The sequence below is a fragment of the Rhincodon typus genome, chromosome 37, assembly GCF_021869965.1.
Source record: "Rhincodon typus isolate 14 chromosome 37, sRhiTyp1.1, whole genome shotgun sequence".
Classification (NCBI taxonomy): Eukaryota; Metazoa; Chordata; class Chondrichthyes; order Orectolobiformes; family Rhincodontidae; genus Rhincodon; species Rhincodon typus.
Window position 1 is genome coordinate 8,777,734 of NC_063368.1, and position 25,262 is coordinate 8,802,995.

The 25,262-nt window shown below is 46.1% G+C and overlaps 1 protein-coding gene across 1 annotated transcript in view; it reads left to right on the forward strand.

Moving 5' to 3' along the window:
* Positions 1–9,205, forward strand: part of LOC109931104 (guanine nucleotide-binding protein subunit alpha-12-like) — a 22,860-nt gene extending 13,655 nt beyond the window's left edge. Inside the window, exon 2 of the mRNA XM_048617590.1 lies at positions 8,777–9,205. Within this exon, the coding sequence (XP_048473547.1) occupies positions 8,777–8,785 (9 nt within the window). The 3' untranslated portion in view covers positions 8,786–9,205. The remainder of the gene's footprint in view (positions 1–8,776) is intronic.
* The last annotated feature ends 16,057 nt before the right edge of the window (positions 9,206–25,262 follow it).

Below are 25,262 nucleotides of genomic sequence, written 5' to 3' on the forward strand. Positions count from 1 at the left end.
ACTGGGCTCACTCTCCTCCTGCACTGGGCTCACTCTCCCCCTGCTCTGGGCTCACTCTCCCCCCGCGCTGGGCTCACTCTCCCCCCTCGCTGGGCAAAGTTTTGCCTGGGTAGCTATGCTGCCAACTGCAGAGTGAATCCTATTGCTGTGGGTCTGGAGTCACATGTAGGCCAGACCCGGTAAGGATGGCAGATTTCCTTCTCTAAAGGACGTTAATAAACCGGAGGAGTTTTTCCCAATGATTGGCAATGGATTCACAGTCATCATTAGACTCTTAATTCCAGATTTGTTATTGAATTTGAATCCCTCTATCGGCCATGGCAGGATTCAAACCTGGGTCTCCAGGACATTACCTGGGTCTCTGACTTAATAGTCTACTGATGATACCACCGTCTCCCCATTTCTCAAGAAACGCAAGGTTTGTTGAGTGTTAGCAATGCCACTTCTGAGTACATTTCTCAGTGTTCCACATCTTCCCCGTGTCGTCTTGAGGAGCAACGAAAACAGAATTCGCTGGAAAAGCTCAGCAGGTCTGGAAGCATCTGTGAAGGAAAAAATCAGCGTCAACGTTTCGGGTCCAGTGACCCTTCCTCAGAACCTTTTGGTTTTTATTTGGTCCCAAGGAGGAATTTCTTCAGCCAGAGGCTGGTGAATCTGTGGAAATCATTGCCGCAGAGGGCTGTGGAGGCAAAGTCATTGAGTGTCTTTAAGACAGAGATAGATAGGTTCCTGATTAAGAAAGGGATCAAAGGTTTTGGGGAGAAGGCAGGAGAATGGGGTTGTGAAACTTATCAGTCACGATCAAGCAGCGGAGCAGACTCGATGGGCTGAATGGCCTAATTCTGTTCCTATATCTTATGGTTTTACGCAATGCTGTAGTAGAGGGTGACATTGTGAACACCATGTTCAGAGAGAGAGGTATCCACTATCAGTGTGCAATGCAGCTGTTCCATTGTATTCACTCTGCCTTGAGGTCTGGGTGAAGCGAACATTTAAGGATGAATGTTAATTGTTTTGATGTGCAACATGCTGGATGTCACTTTCCCCCCCTCCAAAAGATGAATGGTTTAAGGATTTAAGAATTGAGCTGTGCTGTATGCCAACGTTTCTGTGCACGAGGAGCTGCACTTACTCACAGGCTCAGGCGAAGAAAGGGGCATTATTCTCGAGAAACCCGCTACAGTGAAAGGCTTTTAATGCAGTCATGGTATAAGCCAGATACACTGATTTCTCAATAGTTTGGTGGGTATATTCCACCCTAACAGCAGTACGTCTGGAGAAAGATGCAATGGATTTTGTCGAGGTTCATCCTGAGCAGCTCTGTGAAACGGGACTCTGCGTTCTACGGTCTGTTTCCCTGGGATGCACACTGAGATAAACACCGACTGCACCTGGAGGACCATCAACTCAGTGAAAGACGCTCTTTGGTTCTGCCCGAAACTGGTTGCTCTTCCAGAACAAGGAGTTGACCTCAACTGAGTGTTGCAGACTGGCACATTCCAAGGTCCAGAACTACATGCTGAGGGACCACACTAAAGCTTGGGGTAGCTGTTGCCAAGGTGCAGTGGTGAAAGGTCAACATTTGAGGTCTTCCTGCTGAAGGTAAATGGGGGTCTGTTCAGTTATTGGACCCTTCTGGTGCCTCAAATATATATAAATACAATCTCACACAAGTAAGAGATGCTTTTGCTTTGTTTGCTGGAGTCAAACTCCAACGTTTGTTGCTTCTTCATATGCTACTGTACAGAACTGAATTGCTTCAGTGACTATGTAGATAAAGATATTTTTATGAATAAAGTATATTTTTGAAATAAAGAAAAGTCCAAGGAAAGATATACTGGCATCATAGGTGGTCCAGAGAAGGATCACCAGGTTGATCCCAGGTATAGAGTGACTGTTGTATAAGGAGAGGTTGAGTAGCCTGTACTTGTTGGAATATAGAAGAACGAGAGATGAACTCATCGAATGTGCAAGCTTCTTTAGTGACTTGGCAGGGTAGATGCAGAAAGTTTATTTCCCCTTGCGGGAGAGTCTAGGACCAGAGGGAATAATCTCATAGTGAGGGGTTGCATATTCAAGACAGAGGTGGGAAGGAATTTCTTCTCTTGGAGGGTAATGAGTCTGTGGAATTCTTCGATGCTGGGTCATTGAATAAATACGAGGCTGAGACAGACGGATTTGTAATCAGCGAGGGAATGAAGGGTTATAGGAAAGTTGAGTTGAGGATTGTCAGATCAGCCATGATTTCATGGAATGGTGTTAGCAGGCTCGATGGGCTGAAAGGCCTACATCCGCTCCTGCATCTTAAATGCCTAGTCTGTAGAGGTGACTGAAGAAGCGTTGTCAGTTGTGACCATCTTGACTTTGACTGTGGGTCAGATTTGGAGAGCGGAGTGAGGTCAGCTTGCGAGGCAGTAGAGAGGAGGTTGCTCCACCTGTTCTGAGTGGATTAAAGAGGAGAAAAGACCCCGTGGCCCAATCGTTATCTGAGCAGAGGTGACACAGCCCCACCTCTGGGGCAGAGAGTCGGGTTCGAGTCCCATGTCAGGTTTTGAAAGTCATCGAAGGTGCATCATCACACAACCACACAGAGGGGTTGTCAGCCTGCAAATCTTTTCGATGTGGCGAGAGAGGCCGAGTGTTTGCTAACTGCAATTACACAGCCTCCATTAATGGACTCCACTTGCAGGTCCTCACCTTCAGCACAGGCTGTCCTTGTTCTGACAGACTGCCCTACGCACTATTTGATGACAAGCAACAACACCAGCTTGCATTTATATAGTGTCTTTCACGTAGTTAGAAAGAGAATAACCCAGATGCCCACAAGAGTTTTTTTAAATTTACAGAATGGTTATGGAGGAGGCCGTTTGGCCCATCATGCTAACACCAGATCTGTTATCTCATGTCAATTTTTTACTTTATTCCCAATATTCTTGCACGCCATTTCCATCCATATAACCATCTCTTGGATGCCTCCTTCAACCACATTTCGAGGCTGTGCGTTCCATGGCCTAACTACCCACTGAGTGAAACACTTAGTTCTCACTTTAACCTTGCTTGTTTTGCATATTGCTTTATTTCTAAGCCATCTTGTTCGTTTTTTTTAAGAAATGGAAACTGTTTCTCCCCATCTACTCCATCCAGCCCACCTATTACAGAATCTCTAAAGTGTGGAAGCAGGCCATTCAGCCCATTGAGTCCACACCAACCCTCCGAACAGCATCCCACACCAACCAACCCCATCCCATCTCTGTAACCCTGCATTTCCCATGGCTGACCCATCTAAGCCTACACATCCCTAGATGCTGTGGTGCAATTTCCCATGGCCAGTCCACCTAACCTGCACATCTTTAGACTGGGAGGAAACCCATGCAGAGATAGGGAGACAATGTGCAAAATCCACACAGACAGTCGCCCGAGGGTGGAATCGAACCCAGGTGCCTGGTGCTGTGAGGCAGCAGTGCTAACCACTGAGCCACCGTACCACCCTAGCAAATCTCCTCTCAGCCTCCTTCTTTGAAGGAGGGCAGTCCGAAATTCTTCAATCTATCTCCGTAACTGAAATTTCTGATTCCTGGAACCATAAATCGTTTCTCTGCTGTCTCTTTCCCAGTTCACTTTCTCCAGCTCTGTCCTTAGACCCTTATAATTGTTCTCACTAACACTGGTTGGGGGTGGTTCGGGGGGTGGTGGGATGGTGTTTTTTAATCCTCAAGCTTAGAGCCATGAAATGGACTAAGATGGGCTTTGTCTTGATTTTTTTTTTGTTATTCTATTGTGGAAGGACTGTTATTCTGAACTTTTTATTTCTTGATTTTTCTAATTTATTCCTATGATTTTGAAGTTTTGGAGGTCTGTTATGCTGGACGATTTGTTTCTTTATTTTTTTTTCTAAGAATCTGTACTGAAGAATCTGTACTGAGGTACCTTTGTACCTAAGATGATGCTGTAAGTGGCGACTTGTAAACTTTTCACTGTACTCATGTGAGTACATGTGAGAATAAAGCTAATTCATTCATTTAATCTTTCATACATTGTGGTATCCCTGACTGAGCATGGTCCTCTGGCTGATGTACACCAAGTGTCTTATACAAGTTGAATGCCACCTCCCCGCTCTCTTTATTTAATCATTTGTGGAATGTGGACATCGCTGCCATTTATTGCCCGTCCCCAGTTGCCCCTTGAGAAGGTGATGGTGAGCTGCCTCCTTGAACCGCTGCAGTCCACCTGCTGTGGGTTGACCCGCAATGCCCTTAGGGAGGGAATTCCAGGATTTTGACCCAGCGACAGTGAAGGAACGGCGATATATTTCCAAGTCAGGATGGTGAGTGGCTTGGAGGGGAACTTGCAGGGGTTGGTGTTCCCATGTATCTGATGCCCTTGTCCTTCTAGATGGAAGTGGTCGTGGGTTTGGAAGGTGCTGTCTGAGGATCTTTGGTGAATTTCTGTAGTGCATCTTGTAGATAGTACACACTGCTGCTACTGAGCATTGGTCGTGGGGGGAGTGGATGCTTGTGGATGTAGTCTTGTATTCTATCCCCCTCCGTGAGCATGTCAGACAGTCAGTATTTATATAACAGGCCCATTTACTGCCTACAACTGAGTGACTCACTAGGGCTAGTTCAGAGGACAGTTAAGAATCAATCACATTGCTGTGAGTCTGGAGTCACATACATAGGACAGACTCGGTAAGGATGGCACATTTCTTTCCCTAAAGAAGATGAGTGAGCTGGGTGGGTTTAACAACAATCTGGTAGTTTTGGGATCACTGTTAATTTCATTCCCGATGTATAAATTGATTAAACTAATTAAGAAGTACGCCTTTTATTCTGGAAATTGTTGTAGCCCAGTGACTACTTCCTGCAATACTAGGTGGATCTTTCTTTAATCTTATTTCACAGGATGTGAGTCTCGCTAGCCTTGATTGCATTTATGGGCCTCCGGCCTTGAGATGGTTGTGATAAACCCCATTCATTAAGGGCTATGGTCAATGTCAATGTAGGTGAATCCACAGCTCTGATAGGAAGGGAGTTCAGTGACAACAAAGGAATGGAGATCTCATTAAATAATATATTTACAGGGCTATAATCAAAATATCCTGTCACAAATCCTGATGCTAAAGGTGTTAATGATTCAAAACATTTCATCAGCATGTATGAGGGGAGGCCTAGTGGTGTTATCACTGGGCTATTAATCCAGTGACTCAGGTAATGTCCTGGGGACCTGGGTTCAAATCCTGCCATGGCAGATGATAGACTTTGAATTCAATAAAGTATCTGGAATGGAAAGTCTAATGATGACCATGAATCAGTTGTCAGGGGGAAACCCATCTGGTTCACTAACACCCTTTAGGGAAGGAAACTGCCAACCTTACTTGTTCAGGCCTACATGTGACTCCAGACCCTCAGCAATGTGTGGTTGACCCTTAATTGCCCTCTGGGCAGCTAGGGATGGGCAATCAATTCTGGCCTAGCTAGTGACACTGTCATCCTCTGAATGGAGGAATTAAAATCATCACGGAATAGAGTTGGAAGATGTTTCTTAGATTTTTGTTTCAGTGAATTAGCCTTCCTTTAATCAATAATGTTATGGTTTGATTTTACAGCCAGCGCTCAGTGTTTCCACTATCAATATAATGTTGCCAAGGTATCAGTCTAGGCTTGCTCTCTTGGCTTTAATCAATTTATACATCGGGAATGAAATTAACAGTGATCCCAAAACTACCAGATTGTTGTTAAACCCACCCAGCTCACTCATCTTCTTTAGGGAAGGAAATGTGCCATCCTTACCGAGTCTGTCCTATGTATGTGACTCCAGACTCACAGCAAAGGGATTCACCAGCTGCACTTTGCTATTCTATGCTCATATCCCCTTGGTTCCCACTGGGGGTTGGAAGGTCTAACCCACTCTAGGGACCTAAGCCTGGCTGACAGTCCAGTCCAGTGCTGAGGGACTGCTGAGGGAGCGCTGCATTCCCAGAGCTGTGGTTCTTCAGAAAGGAATCTGTCTGATATCCCAGTTAGACATAAAGAGATCCCATGGCTCTATTCCGAGAACAGGAAGGGAGTTCTTCCTTCTGTCCTATTGAACGTTTATCCCTATTTAACATTTATCCCTTAACCAATATTACTGTTTAAAAAAATACGATCATTTGGTCATTTATCTCATTGCTGGGAGCTTGCTGTGCACAAATTGCCTGCCAATTTTCATAGAATCATAGAATTCCTAAAGTGCAGAAGTAGGTTGTTCGGCCCATTGTGTCAACACCAATCCAGTGAGCATCCCACCTAGACCCAGCCCCTATCCTATCCCTGTAATCCTGCATTTTCTAGATTCTGCAGAATCTAGCCAACAGTAACAAAACGAGGTCCTACATACATATAAGTTGTTGTTGCTCTTGTCTTCTCTGCTAACTTCACTTGCTTTTCTCTCACATTCAGTCCTGGTCTCCCTGATATAGGAAGGGTGTTGTGAAACTTGAAAGCGTTCAGAAAAAGATTTACAAGGATGTTGCTTGGTTGGAGGGTTTGAGCTATAGGGAGAAGCTGAATAGGCTGGGGCTATTTTCCCTGGAGCATCGGAGGCTGAGGGATGACCTTATAAAATCATGAGGGCATGGTTGGGGTGAATAGTCAATGTCTTTTCCCCAGAGTAGGGGAGTCCAAAACTAGAGGGGCATAGGTTTAAGCTGAGAGGGGAAAGATATAAAAGGGACCTGAGGGGCAACTTTTTCATGCAGAGGGTGGTGTGTGTATGGAATGAGCTGCCAGAGGAAGTGGTGGAAGCTACAACATTTAAAGGGCATCTGGATGGGTACATGGATAGGAAGGATTTACAGTGTTTATGGGCCAAATGCTGGCAAATGGGACTAGATTAATTTAGGATATCCGGTCAGCACGGACGAGTTGGACCGAAGGGTCTGTTTCCATGCTGTACATCTCTATGACTCAATACTGTTTCAGTCTCTCTGTTTCATTAAATTTACTCACTATTTGTTTGCTTTCTTTCCTCATTCTTTTCCCTTCTCTGTTTTTTCTCTCGCTTCCTTATAAGGTAGATGTAATGAAAACACATCATCTTCCTTTGCCTACAGCTGTGCATCACAAAGTTGAACTGTTTCCTAAACTATGTCCTTGATACCTTTATCTTATGCATACCTCCTTTGTGTGTGCTGATTGCATTTTTAAAAATGCATTCATAGGATGTGGGTGTCATTGTCTGGGCCAGCATTTCTTGTCCATTCCTGGTTGCCCTTGAGAAAGTGATGTTGATGCACCAGTTTGAACCTCAGCTATCTATTGAGTGTAGATTAACTCAGAGAGATGCTAGGAGGAGAGTTCCATGTTTTTGGCCCGGTGACAGTGAAGCAATGGCAATCTAGTTCCAAATCTGAAATAGAAACTGAAAGTGCTCGAGAAATTCAACATTGTCAGGCAGCATTTGTGAAGAGAGAAACAGTTAGTATTATAAGTTGAGTTAAAAGGAGAGTCTGGCATTTTCTTCGCTGGAGCTTAGAGGTTGAGAGGTGACCTTAAAGAGGTTAATAAAATCATGAGGGGTATAAACATAGAAACATAGAAAGTACGTGCAGGAGTAGGCCATTCAGCCCTTCAAACCTGCACCACCATTCAATACGATCATGGCTGACCATACAATTTCAGTATCCCATTCCCGCCCTCTCCCCATATCCCTTGATCCCTTTAACTACAAGGTCCATGTCCAGCTCCCTCTTGAAAATATCTAACGAACTGGCCCCAACAGCTTCCTGTGGGAGAGAATTCCACAGATTCACAACCCGCTGAGTGAAGAAATTCTTCCAACATCCTTGTAAATCTTTTCTGAACCCTTTCAAGTTTCACAACATCCTTCCTACAGCAGGGAGGCCAGGACTGAAGGTGAGAGGCAAACAAGTGAAGTTAGCAGAGAGGCTGGCACAGTGGTTAGCACTGCTGCCTCACAGCACCAGGGACCCAGGTTCAATCCCACCCTTGGGTGACTGTGTGGAGTTTGCATGTTCTCCCTGTATCTGCATGGGCTTCTTCCAGGTGCTCCAGTTTCCTCCCACAGTCCAAAGATGTGTAGGCTGGCTGGATTGGCTGTGTTAAATTGCCTGTAGTGTTCAGGGATTTGGGTGGGGTGCTCTGAGGGTCAGTGTGGACTTGTTGGGCTAAAGGGCCTGTTTCCACATTGTAGAGAATCTATGATAAATAGAGAGCAACAACAGCTTACATCTCAGTCCTGAATAGCTTACCCTTTATTCTTAGATAAAGCAAATGTCAGGCATCTTTTCCCTAGGGAGGGGGCATATTTTTAAGGTGAGAGGAGAAAGATTTTAAAAAGACATGAGTGGTTCGTGTGTGGAATGTACAGTAACATGTTTAAAAGACAATTAGATAAGTACATGAATAAGAGATGTTTGAAGGGGTATGGGCAAGCGTAGGCAGGGTGGGACTAGTTTAGTTTGGGATTATGGTTGGCATAGACTGGTTGGACCGAAGGGTCTGTTTCTATGCTGTATGACTCTATGACAATGACTCCATAATGTTTCGAGTCGATTCTTCAGCAAGCACAGTTCTGAAGAGCAATCACATTGGACTCAAAATGTAAACTCTCTCAACAGATACTGCCAGACCTGCTGAGTTTCTCCAGTACTTTCTGCTTTTATTTCAGATTTCCAGCATCAGCAGTATTTTGCTTTTGAGTTCCACGTTGAGATGTTGTGAGTGTGAGTGCGCGGGATAACTAATTTGGACTTTTTTTTCACTTTTTCTGATAGACAGCTTGAAAATTATACAACATTTTGCTTGGGTGCGCCACAGAAAATATTTCTGGATGTGGGAAAGTCCAGAGCTAGCAAACCATAAATATAAGAAAGTCATTGATAAGTCCAATGGGGAATTCTGGAGAATCACCTGTACCAAAGAGAGGTTAGAACGTGAAACCCTGTTACCATGGAGAGTATTTAATCCAAATAACAGTGATGTATTTCAGGGGAAGCTGGATATACACACGAGGGACAAAAGCAGAGAAAGAGATGTTAAACACGGACCAGTGAGGCTGAATAACCTAATTTTGTACAGTAATATCCGGGAAAACTTGTGTGTTTACTGTAATGGTCAAACTTGAAGTAATACTCCAGTTTTAGCCTTCTGTGCAATTTAAGTTGTGATGTTGTTCTAAAGCTGATAAACCCAACTACCCCTCATAACACAGACCCTGTTTGATCTCTCTTGTGGTTTCTTCTCTGCATTGCATCTGGGTTTGTCAACTCTGGTTTAAGATATCCCCGGAGATTTTGTCATCTTTTATTGTCAACTTCCTCATCCTGCCATTGGTCTCGGGAAGAATCATGCAGCCTTTTTTTTTAAAAGAGGAAAACAAAAAAAGTTTTTAGTATCTAAACACCAAAAGTATTCAACAGAAAATGGAATCCTTATGCTTTTCTCCATTAATAGAGTCATACATCATGGGAACGGTCCCTTTGGTCCAACTCGTCTATGCCAACTAGACATCCCAATCTGACCTAGCCCAATTGCCAGCATTTGGCCCATATCTCTCTAAACCCTTCCTATTCATACACCCATCCAGATGCTTTTTAAATGCTGTAATTGTACCAGCCTCCACCACTTCCTCTGGCAGCTCGTTCCATACACGCACCATCCTCTGTGTGAAAAAGTTGCCCCTGAAGTCCTTTTTAAATCTTTCTCCTTTCACCTTAAACCTATGCCCCCTAGTTTTGGACTCCCCCCATTCTGGGAAAAAGACCTTGGCTTTTCACCCTATCCATGCTTCTCATAATTGTGTAAACCTCTATTAGACCACCCTACTCCCCAGCCTTTGACACTCCAGGGAAAATAGCCCCAGTCTATTCAGCCTCTCCCTATAGCTTAAACCCTCCAACCCTGGCAACATCCTTGTAAACCTTTTCTGCACTCTTTCAAATTTAACAATGTCTTTCCTAGAATTTTACACAATGTTCTAAAAGTGACCTCAACAATGTCCTGTACTGCTGCAACATGACATCTCAATTCCTATACTCAATGCTCTGAAGAAGGGTCCCGACCCAAAACATCAGCTTTCCTGCTCCTCTGATGATGCCTGGCCTGCTGCATTCCTCCTGCTCCACACTGTGTTATCTCTAACTCCAGCATCTGCAGTTCTTACTATCTCTAAGTGTATCAAACACCTTCTTCACCATCCTGTCAATCTGCGACTCCACTTTCAAGGAATTAATGTGCAGGCTGCTCACAGCAATGTTCTGGAGGTTACTGTAGAGACTGGAACAAAGTCAGCCAAGTGGATCTCATTGAATATGAATAAAAACCGAAAGAACTGCGGACGCTATAAATCAGGAACAAAAACAAAGTTGCTGGAAAAGCTCAGCAGGTCTGGCAGCATCTGTGAAGTAAAAAACAGAGTTAGCGTTTCGGGTCTGGTGAGGAAGGTTCTGAGGAAGGGTCACCAGATCCGAAACATTAACTCTGTTTTTTACTTCACAGATGCTGCCAGACCCGCTGAGCTTTTCCAGCAACTTCTGTTTTTGTTCCTCATTGCATATGAGTTCCCTGATTGTGGCTGTTAACCCGGGCCCACCAGGGATCCCTGGCTGACAGATATAAACAGGAGTGTCAGGGGTTCTGCTCACTTTAAGAGCTGGTTCTGAGCTAACTGGGCCAGTGTCACGTACAATGCATGTGTAAAGGGTAGGTCATGTTTAACTAATTTGGTGGAATTCTTTGGGGACATTACTTGCATGGTGGACAATGGGGAACCTGTGGATGTGGTGCATCTGGATTTCCAGAAGGCATTTGACAAGGAGCCACACCAAAGGCTGCTACATAAGATAAAGTTGCACAGTATTACAGGTAATGTATTGGCATGGATAGAGGATTGGTTGACCAGTAGAAAGCAAAGAGTAGGGATAAATGGGTGTTTTTCTGGTTGACCAGTGGCAAGTGGTGTGCCTCAGGGATCAGTGTTGGGACCGCAATTGTTTACAATTTACATGGATGATTTGGAGTTGGGGACCAAGTGTGGTGTGTCAAAATTTGCAGATGACACTAAGGTGAGTGGTAGAGCAAAGTGTGCAGAAGACACTGAAAGTCTGCAGAGGGATATAGATAGTCTAAGTGAGCGGGCAAAGGTCTGGCAGATGGAGTACAATGTTGATAAGTGTGAGGTCATCCATTTTGGTAGGAATAACAGCAAAATGGACTATGTTTTAAATGGTGAAAAATTGCAGCACGCTGCTGTGCAGTGGGACTTGGGTGTCCTTGTGCATGAATCGCTAAAAGTAAGATTGCAGGTGCAGCAGGTAATTAAAAAGGCAGATGGAATTTTGTCTGTCATTGCTAGAGGGATGGAGTTTAAAAACAGGGAGGCTATGCTGCAGCTGTATAGGGTCCTGGTGAGGCCACACCTGGAGTACTGTGCGCAGTTTTGGTCTCCTTACTTGAGAAGAGATATACTAGCACTGGAGGGGGTGCAGAGGAGATTCACTCGGTTGATTCCAGAGTTGAGAGGGTTGGATTATGAGGAGAGACTGAGGAGACTGGGATTATACTCATTGGAATTCAGAAGAATGAGGGGAGATCTTATAGAAACATATAAGATTATGAAGGGAATAGATAAGGTGGAGGCAGAGAGGTTGTTTCCGCTAGCAGGTGAAACTAGGACTAGAGGGCATCGCCTCAAAATAAAGGGAAGCAGATGTAGGACTGAGGTCAGGAGGAACTTCTTCACCCAAAGGGTTGTGAATCTGTGGAATTCCCTGCCCAGTGAAGCGGTTGAAGCTACCTCGCTGAATGTTTTTAAGGCAAGGCTAGATAAATTTTTGAACAGTAAGGGAATTAAGGGTTATGGTGAGTGGGCGGGTGAGTGGAGCTGAGTCTCAAAAAGATCAGCCACGATCTTATTGAATGGCGGGGCAGGCTCGAGGGGCCGGATGGCCTACTCCTGCTCCTAGTTCTTATGTTATGTTATGTTAAATAAGGGGTGACGGGATACTGGCCTCTGTGGAGCTACTTCAGTTACGTTAATGGCTTAGAGACTCCAGGACAGCCCGGGAAAGTTGGAAGCTGGAACTGCCTTCCGGCTTCATTGCTGTCCCCATGTCTCCTCTCTGACTTTTACTGTCGAATCAAACTTTTCCTCAACCTGTCAGTCTACATTTAGCTTTGTAAGCTTGTTGGTCAGTTTGTTATGTCTTTCGCTCCAGTTTACGTCCTGTTTTCCCCACTCCTTTCTCCTGTTTGTCTCCTTTCTCCTGTTTGTCTCTCACCATCTGTCCACCCTCTTTTTGTTCTCTCAGACTCTTTGCAGACAACACTCTGTGCCGTGCCTCTGAGGCCTACTCCTTGGGCCTGAGATTTAAACTTCAAGGTTTTGAAACCACCTCAGAGCTCTGACATTTGCTAGAAAGGATAGAGAACCATGAATTTTAACAAGAGACACTGTTACATCATTTTGTCCTAATTGTGTGCAGTGGAGGAGGCTGTGCTGGACAGGTTACCATGGTAACTGTGACCTTTTGCATGGATACTTGTAAAGACTTGAGGGGCCTTTGCTAAACAACAGACTCAGACATGACTGACTCATTCTTGTGTGTGTGTGTGTGTGTGTGTGTGTGTGTGTGTGAGTGAGAGACAGAAAAGTCATGGAGCGGGGGTTGCTGGGAAGAGAATGTAGTTACCAGAAACAAATCAAATTAGACATGAAAACAAGTCAACATCCTTGGGCTGTCTGTGAGCTAGCCTCAGGGAAGACTGATTCCTGGGATGGGAAGAGTGACTTTAAGGAGAAAATGAGAAGAAAAGGCTGATACTCTCTGTATTCAAGAAGGAAGGGTCAAAACCTGGGAGGACCAAAAGCAATGTTCACCACCTGGGGAAGAGTGGATGGAGGGAAAGGCCCCTTCTCCAAGGGGGATTGGCAGAGACGATAAATGTCAGTCTTTGATAGTGATGCCCATATTTCAAAGAGGAAGTCAAAGTGAACAGCTCTCAGAATCCGTTTGCAGACCCAATACTTTGGCCCCTTGAGCTCACTCTGCCATTCAATAAGATCATGGATAATCACATCTACTTTTTTTCCCCTTTGTCAAGGGGTGGCACGGTGACTCAGTGATTAGCATTGCTGCCTCACAGTGCCAGGGATGCAGGTTCAGTTCCAGCCTTAAGCAGCCATCTGTGTGGAGTTTGAATGTTGTCTGCTTGGGTTTCCTCCCTCAGTCCAAAGATGTGCAGGTTAGGGTGGATCGGCCATGCTAAGTTGCCATAGTATCCAGGGGTGCACAGGCTAAGTGGATTGGCCATGCTAAATTGCCCATAATGTGCAGGCTGGATGGGTTAGCCATGGGGAAATGCAGGGTTACAGGGATGGATTGGGTGGACTAATCCTTGGAGGGTCAGTGCAGAGCCACCTAATTTTATGTGGGCATCGCTGGCTGGGCCCAGCATTTATTACCCTGTACCTAGTTGCCCCTTGAGAAGGTGGGGGTGAGCTGCCTTCTTGAACCGCTGCAGTCCACCTGCTGTGGGTTGACCCACAACGCCCTTAGGAAGGGAATTCCAGGATTTTGACCCAGCGACAGTGAAGGAACGGCGATATATTTCCAAGTCAGGATGGTGAGTGGCTTGGAGGGGAACTTGCATGGGGTGGTGTTCCCGTGTATCTACTGCCCTTGTCCTTCTAGATGGAAGTGGTCGTGAGTTTGGAAGGTGCTGCCTGAGGATCTTTGGTGAATTTCTGCAGTGCATCTTGTAGATAGTACACACTGCTGCTACTGAGCGTCAGTGCTAGAGGGAGTGGATGCTTGTGGATGTAGTGCCGATCAAGTGGGCTGCTTTGTCTTGGATGGTGTCAAGTTTCTTGAGTGTTGTTGGGGCTGCACCATCCAGGCAAGTGGGGAGTATTCCCTCACACTCCTGACTTGTGCCTTGTAGATGGTGGACAGGCTTTGGGGAGTCAGGAGGTGAATTACTCACTGCAGTGTTCCTAGTGTCTGGCCTGTTCTTGTAGCCACTCTGTTAACGTGGCTGGTCTGGTTCCGTAGGTCAATGGTAACTTCCAGGATAGTGGGGGATTCATCACCTTTACTTTCCTTATCCCGACTCATATTCCTGGATTCTAATAGGAGCCAGAAGTCAACCATCTTTAACATTCTCAATGACCCAGCATACACAGCCCTCTGATGTTAAAAATTCCAAAGAGACACAAGTCTTTGAATGAGATATATTTCTCAGTTCTAAATCTCCAATCTCTTATCCAAAGATTCTGATGTCTAGTATGGAGTCTTAGGCTGGGAGAAATAGCCTCTCTTCATCTACTTTCTCAAGCCCTCTAAAAATTGCACACCTATCGGTGAGATCACTTTTCATTCTTCTAAATTCTGGCCAATATTAACAAGGTTAAGGATGCTCAGGGAAATATCATGGGAGTGTTCAATGGGGTAATATAGAAGAAGCTTTAATCTGTATCTAATGCCATGCTGACCCTGTCCTGGGAGTGTTTGATGGGGACAATTTAAGAGGAGCTTTACACTATATCAAACTTTGTGCTGTCCCTGTTCTGGAAATGTTTGTTGGGGACAGTGTAGCTGATACTTTACTCTGTATCTAACCTTATGCACTCCCTACCCTGGGAGTATTTGATGGGGACAGTATAGAGAATGCTTTACTCAGTATCTCACCCCATGCTGTCCCTGTCTTGGGAGTTTTTGATGGGAACAATGTAGATGGAGCTTTAATCTATATCTAACCCCATGCAGGATCTGTCCAAGGATTGTTTGATGGAGACAGTGTAGAGGGAGATTTACTCTGTATCTAACCTTGTGCTGTCCCTGTGTTGGGACTGTTTTATCAGGACAGTGTAGAGAGAACTTTACTCTGTATCTAACCCTGTGATGTCCCTGTGCTGGGAATGTATGTTGGGGACAGTGTAGAGGGAGATTTACTCAGTATCCAACCTGTGTTGTCCCTGTTCTGGGAGTGTTTTATCAGGACAGTGTAGAGAGAGCTTTACTCTGTATCTAACCCTGTGCTGTCCCTGTGGGTGGGAGTGTTTGATGACGATGGTGTAGAGGGAGATTTACTCTGTGTCTAACCCCATGCTGTCCCTGTCCAGGGAGTGTTTGATGGAGGCAGTATAGAAGAAGCTTTACTCTGTACCTAACCCCATGCTGTGCCAGTCCTAGGAGTGTTTGATTAGGACAGTGTAGAGGAAGCTGTACTCTGTATCTAACCCCATGATGTGCCTGTCCTGGGAGTGTTTGATGGGGACAGTGTAGAGAGAGCTTTACTCTGTATCTAATCCCGTGCTGTCCCTGTGGTGGGAGTGTTTGATGGGGACAGTGTAGAGGGAGCTATACTCTGTATCTAACCCCATGTTGTACCGGTCCTGGGAGTGTTTGATGGGAATAGTGTAGAGGGAGCCTTACTTTCCATTTACTTTTAGTTTAAAAGTGTGGGGCTTGTGCTGACGTAGGACGTGAGCTGGGAACCTTGTGGCTCAGGGGTGGAACTGAGCCGTGGCTGGGGCTAAATCAGCAAAAGCATTCAGAAAGGAGAAAGGACAAAGACTTGGCTGCTTGTAACTGTATCTTTGGATCCTGTCCATCAGAGCCCAGTCCTCGCAGGGCCTTGTGTGTAAGGAGAGCTGGATGGCTCGGAGCGGGGGGGGGGATGGGCACAGCTCTGGCTGCCTGGTTTAGATAAACAGGAAGCCTTTGTCCCCTGGAACATTATTTATACTTTGCTATGTTTGTGCATGCACTTGGCCTGCAAACAGCCCTGTTCTGATCACAAGGTGCGGAACATAAAATGGGCTCGCCTTTTCACATTCTTTACAGCACCAGCTCCAAGACTTGTATAAACCTCTTTTCTTTCAAAGAGATTTAAGGCAATTTCTTTTCAGTGCACGGCTATGCTTTTGTCTGTAGCCCTCCTCCAACACTGTCCCTTATCACTCAGAAAGCTGTTGATACTGATTTATCTTGACCTGGATTCTCAGTCAGCAGTTCCCTTTGACATGTTACTAACTAATGAAGTGCTTGTTTACTATATATTTTCAATTTAATTAGACCTGTACCTCTCCTTGACTGGTACCTAAATGTTTTTAATTCTTTGCTGGATTGCTTCGAGCCCCGAATATTATTTGCGAATCTTGTGACCTGATTTCTCTTGGCACTTCACAAGTCATTGAGAAAACAAATTTCTCCCTTGCGTTTCCAAGTTTGGTGATCAAAGTTTAAGCCCAGCGCAGCACTGCCCCATTCAGGCAGATGTCTGTGTCAGCCTGGTACCCCTCTGCCCGTTGGTAAAGACATGAGATCAGTTCTGCGTCAGGCTGTAGGCTGATGTGTGAATGTTAACACGGCTTTGCCAGCTGGGCCCTGGGTGCCACTTCCTCAGTTTACTGTGAGTCACGGCGGGTACTGTGCTGTCTCTTAGTGTCTCTGGCTGCCAGCAGGCAATTAGCACCCCAACACCAGGAGGCCAAAGTGTTGACGCAACTGGGAATGACTCCAGTCGGTCACGGGCAAAAGAGACAAACAGTTGGCACCCGTTTCACGCTTTGCTGCAGAAAAGCACTGATGGGCGTGGATCTATTGGCTGTGGCATCGCTTGGCCATGTCGATAGTGTGCACATCTGTGACCGTCGGAGCAGACTTAAGCCATTCAGACTGTCAGGTCTGCTTCGCCATTCCGTGATCTGATGACCCTCGGCTCCACTTTCCCCAGTGTGCTGTGGTGTAGCTCGGGTGCCTCATGTTTAGCGTTCCTGGCATGTCCCCTAAGGCCCTCACTGAGCCCGGCTTGGTCCCCTTTGCTGGATGATAGTGAGCATTGAGGTTAAAGACTGCTGCTGTGCATAATCCTGAGGCTGTTAAAAGTTCCCTTCTGTACTGATAGATCAGTTCTGATTCTATCCCATCCTGTGCACGTAGGAGTGCCGCACAACGTGACAGAGGGAGTCCTCAATGTGAAGACTTTATCTCCACAAGGTCTGTGTGGTGGCCAATCTGGCTCATACTACTACAGACAAATACATCTCACTGATGGTAGATGGAAGGGAAAGAGTGGGTTTCCTTGCCCCCTATTTTGCTCTTTGACCCCTTGGCCGCAGACCCAGTCTGGTAGATATGTCTTCTTGGCTAGCTCTGTCAGTCCTGATGTTCCTGAGCCACTCTTGGTGGCAGACGTTCAGGTTTCTGTCCTGATGACAGTCTGCCCTTACCCACCCTCAGATCTTCATCCGAGTGATGTTCGACATGGGGGAGGATGGAGCCATCGCCCGATGGACAGGTGGTGACCAGCAGATGCTTTCTGATCTGCTACCACAAGGCCTCCCAGAGCCACTCTCTCCTTGTCTGTACACCACCTGTTCTCCCACCTCCGCAGGGCCTGCCCTGCGCACTTAGGAACTTAGGAGCAGATGTAGGCCATTCAGCCCCTCCACCATTCTTTGAGATCATGTTTAATCTATGACCTAACTCCATATACCTGCCTTTGGCCCATATCCTTTAATACCTTTGCTAAACAATAATGTATCTGTCTCAGATTTGAAGTTAACAACTGATCCAGTATCCACTGCCGTTTGTGGAAGGGAGTTCCAAACCTTTACCACCCTTTGTGTGTATCGAAGTGCTTCCTAACATCTCTCCTGAACAGTCTGGCCGTAATTCTCAGACTATGCCCCTATGTTCTAGAATTCCCAAACAATGGAAATAGTCCTTCTTTATTTACTCTATCTTTTCCTGTTGGTACCTTGAAGACTTCAATCAGGTCTGGCCATTATAAATTGCAGAGAAAACAGGCAGAAAATTTATACGATCTCTCCTCATGACTTACTCAGGCAAAGGAGGCAACTCCAGTCACAAGGACTTGCAGAGAATTCCCGGGAGATAACCTTAACCAATATGGCAGGTGAAGGATTTGCAATGCAGATTGTGTGCACAGCCTTTGAACCTTTTAGCATGTGTTCGATGTCCGTATCCAATTTATATGACAAGAAATTTTCGTTGTTCAGTTTCAGTGGTATCTTAACCTAGGTGCCCCTTGAAGGTGAAAGGTCAGTGACCAGGGAGATAGCAAGTGTGGCAGATGCTGGAGAATCTGAGATAACAAGGTGTAGAGCTGGATGAACACAGCAGGCCAGGCAGCATCAGAGGAACAGGAAAGTTGACGTTTCGGGTCGGGACCCTTCTTCAGAAGAAGGGTCCCGACCCGAAACGTCAAATTTCCTGCTCCTCTGACACTCTGTGACCTGCTGTGTTCCTCCATGTCAGTGGCCAAGCCATTGGAAAACACAGGACTTGTCTGTTGAACGATGTTATTGTAATGGACCAGACCAGACCCCTACAAAAAATTTCGATAAGGTTGCCTAGATCCTAACTTTTTCCTATTTTAAAGACAAATATAAAGTGTTGGGTTCCAGATGCAATGTGACAGGTCAAATTACTACAAAACACAATTTATTTAAACACTATAGTTAAAATACAACCAGAGAAAGTGGAATTTAGAATAATAACTCTTTTAGAAAACTTAACAGAATAATAGATACAGCAACTATTACTAATTAACTGTTCCAATGTAGTAACATCCCATAGATACACCCAGAGGCAAAAAGGCAAATGCAGAAAAACAGATTTTATCTCACATGAAACCTAGCAGCCTAGGCAGAGAACGACCACCTCCTCCCCCAACCCCCCCACTCCCCACCACCACCTCAGGTTTTGGCAGCAATCAAGTGAGGGAAAAAAAACAGCTTCACTTCCTCAAGCCTGCAATAGCAACTGCTCAAAGCTAAAAAAAAACCTAAAAACTAGAAATTCTGGTTCTGTGAGAACTGGCAATGCCCATCCAGGCTACTTCTATTGTTCGGACTCTTTAAAAAAAAACCCAAGGCCTCATTACCACAGACTTTGCACCTCTCATTCAATCTCTCTCTTAAAAGAAACTAGGACAAAATACACCTCTTAAAACTACAGCATCGCCACAATATTGAGTTTACCAACTGTGTCTGCCTTGAGAGATCTATCAATTTTATTCTTGTTTGAATGACATCCAGTAAGAGCTTACAGCATAGAACTCAAAATGGAAGGATAATTCTCTAAAGACCTCTTGTGAAGAGACATTCCAGGGAAATGATACCAAGTGGACATGTCCAAACCTGTTACAAAGCAAAATGATTGTTGTTGTTGGAGACCAGTTACCTATGATATTGTTGCATGAGTTCCTTAGAGTAGGGTCATAGGTCTAACCATTTCCATCTGCTTCATCAATGACCTCCTCTCCGTCAGAAGACCTGTTTGTGGGCGTGCTCGGGGCTGGCTGTCCAATGTTGAAATCCATTCGCAACGCCACAGAAAACGAAGCAGTGTTTACTATCAACAAGATGCAGTGCAACAACTCACCCAGTCTGCTTTGAGAGCTCTCTCCAAACCCGCGACCTCTACCATCTAGAAGGACAAAAGCTGCAGATAACATTGGAACATGCCCACCTGCGAGTTCCAGGCCATACTCTGTCCTGTCTTTGGACTATAACTCCATTCCTTCGCTGCTGCTGGGTAAAAATCCCGGAAATTCCACAGGTTCATTGTGTGAAAATATGGCCTGGCCTGTATCCCGACACTGTGACTCCTGGTTCGAGACTCCCCAACCAAGGGAATCATCCTCCCTGAATTAAATCCGTCTAGCCCAGTTCAATCTTCTTCTTTTATGCTTGGGCATTACTGGCTAGGCCAGCATTTATTGCCCATCCCCAATCTCCAGTTTAGAGTCCACTCGCATTGCTGTGGGTCTGGAGCCATGTGTAGACCAAACTGGATAAGGAAGGCAGATTTCCTTCCCTAAAGGGAATGAGTGAACCAGATGGGTTTTCCGACAATCGTCAGGGATTTTATGGTTGCTGTTGGCTAGCTGTTGTAAAAATTGAGTCAGTTTAAATCTGATTCCCCTAAACTCTAGTGAATGGCACCATTCGGATTAATGTCAGAATTTATCTTTTCAGTGTTCTGCTGTAGCAACGTTGGATGCAGGGTAAAGGAGGTTGCGGTTGGCGGTGTTCAGGGAGCACCTGACACTGTTTGATGACAGTAGCTTGGCCCATACCTTTGACTTTTTTTCACTCGTGGAACATGGGCATTGCTGGCTGGGCTGGATTTTATTGTCCATCCCTAGTTGCCCCTTGAGAAGTTGGGGGTGAGTTGCCTCCTTGAACCGCTGCAGTCCTCCTGCTGTAGGTTGACCCACAATGCCATTAGGGAGGGAATTCCAGGATTTTGACCCAGCGACAGTGAAAGAACGGCGATATATTTCCAAGTCAGGATGGTGAGTGGCTTGGAGGGGAACTTGCAGGGGGTGGTGTTCCCATGTATCTGCTGCTCTTCTCCTTCTAGTTAGAAATGGTGGTGGGTTTGGAAGGTGCTGTCTGAGGATCTTTGGTGAATTTCTGCAGTGCATCTTGTAGATAGTACACACTGCTGCTACTGAGCGTCAGTGGTGGAGGGAGTGGATGCTTGTGGATGTAGTGCCAATCAAGCGGCTGCTTTGTCCTGGATGGTGTCAAGCTTCTTGAGTGTTGTTGGGGCTGCACCCATCCAGGCAAGTGGGGAGTATTCCATCACACTCCTGACTTGTGCCTTGTAGATGGTGGACAGGCTTTGGGGAGTCAGGAGGTGAGTTACTCGCCACAGTATTCCTAGCCTCTGACCTGCTCTTGTAGCCGCTGTATTTATGTGCTGAGTCCAGTTGAGTTTCTGGTCAATGATAACCCCCAGGATGTTGATAGTGGGGGATTCAGTGATGGTAACACCATTGAATGTCAAGGGGCAGTGGTTAGATTGTCTCTTGTGGGTGAAGGTCATAGTGTGACATTTGTGTGGTGCAACTATTATTTGCCACTTATCAGCCCAAGCCTGGATATTGTTCAGATCTTGTTGCATTTGAGCATGGACTGCTTCAGTATCTGAGGATTTGTGAATGGTGCTGAACATTGTGCAATCATCGGCAAACATTCCCACTTCTGACCTTATGATGGAGGGAAGGTCATTGATGAAGCAGCTGAAGATGGTTGGACCTAGGACACTACCCTGAGGAACTCCTGCAGAGATGTCCTGGAGCTGAGATAATTGACCTCCAACAACCACAACCATCTTCCTATGTGTCAGGATTGCCTCCAACCAGCTGAGAGTTTGGCCCCAATATCCATTGATTCCAGTTTTGCTAGGGCTCCTTGATGCCACCCTCGGTCGAATGCAGCCTTGATGTCAAGGGCTGTCACTCTCACTTCACCCTCTGGAATTCAGCTCTTTTGTCCATGTTTGAACCAAGGCTGTAAGGAGATCAGGAACTGAGTGGCCCTGGCGGAACCCAAACTGGGCGTCACTGAGCAGGTTATTGCTGAGCAGGTGCTGCTTGATAGCACTGTTAGTGACACCTTCCATCACTTTACTGATGATCGAGAGGAGACTGATGGGGCGGTAATTGGCGGGGTTGGATTTGTCCTGCTTTTTGTGTACAGGACATACTTGGGCAATTTTCCACATTGCCGGGTAGATGCCAGTGTTGGAACTGTACTGGAACAGCTTGGCTCGGGGAGCGGCAAGTTCTGGAGCACAAGTCTTCAGTACTATTGCCGGGATGTTGTCAGGGCCCATAGCCTTTGCATTATCCAGTGCCTCCAGCCGTTTCTTGATATCACGTGGAGCGAATCGAATTGGCTGAAGACTGGTATCTGTAATGCTGGGGACCACTGGAGGAGGCCGAGATGGATCATCCACTCAGCACTTCTGGCTGAAGATTGCTGTGAAAGCTTCAGCCTTATCTTTTGCACTGATGTGCTGGGCTCTTCCATCATTGAGGATGGGGATATTTGTGGACCCTCCTCCAGTGAGTTGTTAATTGTCCACCACCATTCACAACTGGATGTGGCAGGACTGCAGAGCTTAGATCTGATCTGTTGTTTGTGGGATGGCTTAGCTCTGTCTATCACTTGCTGCGTTCCCTGTTTGGCGTGCAAGTCGTCCTGTTTGGTGGCTTCACCAGGTTGACACTTCATTTTCGGGTATGCCTGGTGCTGCTCCTGGCCTGCCCTCCTGCACTGTCCATTGAACATGGGTTGATCCCCTGGCTTGATGGTAATGGTTGAATGGGGGATATGCATGGCCATGAGGTTACAGATTGTGCTGGAGCACAGCTCTGCTGCTGTTGATGGCCCACAACACCTCATGGATGCTCAGTCTTGAGTTGCTAGATCTGTTCGAAGTCTATCCCATTTAGCACGGTGATAGTGCCACACAACACGATGGAGGTTAAATCACAATGTAGTGCATGATAATCAGCAGGAGGTTTCCTTGCCCATGTTTACCCTGAAGCTGTGGGCTCTGGAGCCAATGTTGAAGACTGCTCGGGCAACTCCCTCCCGACTGTATACCACTGTGCTGCCACCTCTGCTGGGTCTGTCCTGCTGGTGGGACAGGACATACCCAGGGATAGTGATTCCTGGGTCGTAGGACCATGTCTGGAAGGTATGATTCCTTGGGTGTGTCTATGTCAGGCTATTGCTTGACTCGTCTGTGAAACAGCTCTCTCAGTTTTGGCACTAACCCCCAGATGTTAGTGAGGAGGACTTTTCAGGGTCGACAGGGCTGTTTCTGCCGTAGTCTTTTCCGGTGCTAGTTTGCCAGTTTGTGTGCCCAGTTTCATTGCTTGGTTGAGACTTTGTAGACGTAGGTACAATGGAGTGGCTTGCTTGCCCATTTCAGAGGGCAGTTGAGAATCAACCTCATTGCTGTAGGTCTGGAGTCATATATAGGCCAGACCAGGAGAGGATCTCCTTCCCTGAAGGACAGTTGTGAACCAGATGGGTTTATCCAACAGTTGATGATGGCTTCACAGTCATTTTTAGATTTTAATATTGAATCAAATTCCACCATCTACAGTGGCGGGATTTGAACCCGGACCATTGGCTGAGTTTCTGAATTAATAGCGATAAAACCATGAGGCCATCACTCACTGCGTGACCATATGGATGAGGACTGGAGGAGCTCAGTGAAGCTGCAGAGATGAGACAGGAAGGAGAGGAGACCAATGAACATGAAGAAACTGATGAACTTGCTTCCGTTTTGATTAAAAAAATAGAGCAGCGTCCAGAAACTCAACCTCCAGATCTTAAAAAGCTGCTGTAATCTTACAGTCCTGCAGGGAATGGTCTGGAATCTATTTTGGGAAAGGCGGGTCATATGACTGGAAGAGGAGGCCACAAACTCCTCATAATCAGTTGGCTGGCAGACAGACTGCACAGTTGGAAACTTAGATAGAGGGCTCGTTTGTGTGAAAATCTATCTCAGCATGTTAAACAGCAACATGCCCCAATTGCCTGTGTCAATTTAAACAGGCCCTACTTTCACAATAAAATCGACATGGATCAGTTTAATCATACCATTTGCACAGGAGGTGGTTGCTTTACCTCTATCTTTTATTATTCATTCGTTCATGGGACCTGGGCATCGCTGGCTGGGCCCAGCATTCATTGCCCCGTCCCTAGTTGCCCCCTTGAGAAGGTGGGGGTGAGCTGCCTTCTTGAACCGTCGCAGTCCATGTGCTGTAGGTAGACCCACAACTCTGTTAAAGGAGGGCGTTGCAGGATATTGACCCAGCGACAGTGAAGGAACGGCGATATATTTCCAAGTCAGGATGGTGAGGGGCTCAGGGGGAACTTGCCGGGGGTGGTGCATCTGTTCTCCATATCCGTTGACATAGTGGTGATGGTGGGCCTAGAAGGTGTTGTCTAAGGAATGTCTTGCAGTACATTTTGTAGATGGTACACACTGCTGCTGCTGAGCATCGGTGGTGGAGGAATTGAATGTTTGTGCATCCATTGTCAAGCTTCTTGAGTGTTGTTGGAGCAAGTCCCATCCAGGAAATGGGGAGTATTCCATCACACTCCTGATTTATACCTTGTAGATGGTGGACAGGCTTTGGGGAAGTCAGGAGATGAGTTACTCATGAGTTTCCTTCATATAACATTGCTGAGTTGCATCTTAAATATCTTTCAGGAAAGGGTAGGCCATCATGCTTGTAGTTACCAGAAAACCATTCCAACTTAGTAGCTGTTACATCACGGGCAGACAGGAGAAAAGATGAGAGGGGCTCCTGATTGATGGCCTTGGATTCCTGATCTGGATCATTTTACGAACTAAAACACCATGTGTCCGAATAGGTCCAAAGCCCCCTCAAGCAGAATGAGCACCTCTTTCCCTGAGGGAGCTTCACTTCGACCAGTCGACCTTGGTTGGATGCATTCAACACCCACCCAACACCCTCCGACACACATCGCCGCTATTGGTCCCTTGATATGTCCATCAACGCAGTTCCCCACCTTCTCTGCCAATCAGCGAGTGCACAGGCTCTTCGTTACCTGATTGGATGATCCTTGATTGTCTATCAGTGTTGAGCAAGATGCCCTTCTGAAGTAATTTTGCCAAAACAACAACGAACATTTTTAAAGAATATTGAAGTCCCTTTTCTTCATGCGCCTGGCGTTTTCATTGCCAGAATGGCTTGGAGATTCCTGGAAATTGATTTGCCAACACTTCAAGGTTTCCCTCCAAGGGGCTGGGGGGGGGGGAACGACGAACTGGTAAATAAAACAGGAACCCCTGGAAATGTGTGTACGCATTGTGACAGGAGCTCCAATTACATGTACGCAACACGATTCAGACCAGTATGCGTCAGTCTCCCAGAATGAATCCCTATTCCTAGCGAGTAACATGCAACAGAAAAATCACCAAGTGTTTAAAAAAAGAAGAAATTTTGAACTCCTTGGTTGTTAGGAATATAATGATCTGAGTTGATAGTGAGATGCCCCTGTGCTAGGGTGGCACAGTGGTTCAGTGGTTAGCACTACTGCCTCCCAAAGCCTCTGACCCAGGTTCAATTCCAGCCTCGGGCAACTGTCTGTGTGAGGTTGCACATTCTCCCTGTGTCTGCGTGGGTTTCCTCCCTCAGCCCAAAGATGTGCGGGTTAGGGTGGATTGGCCATGCTAATTTACCTCATAGTGCCCAGGGATGTACAGGTTAGGGTGGATTGGCCATGCTAATTTACCCCATAGTGTCCATGGATGTGCAGGTTAGGGTGGATTGGCCGTGCTAAATTGTCCCCATGGTGTGCAGGTTAGGGTGGATTGGCCGTGCTAAATTACCCCATAGTGTGCAGGTTAGGGTGGATTGGCCGTGCTAAATTACCCCATAGTGTCCAGG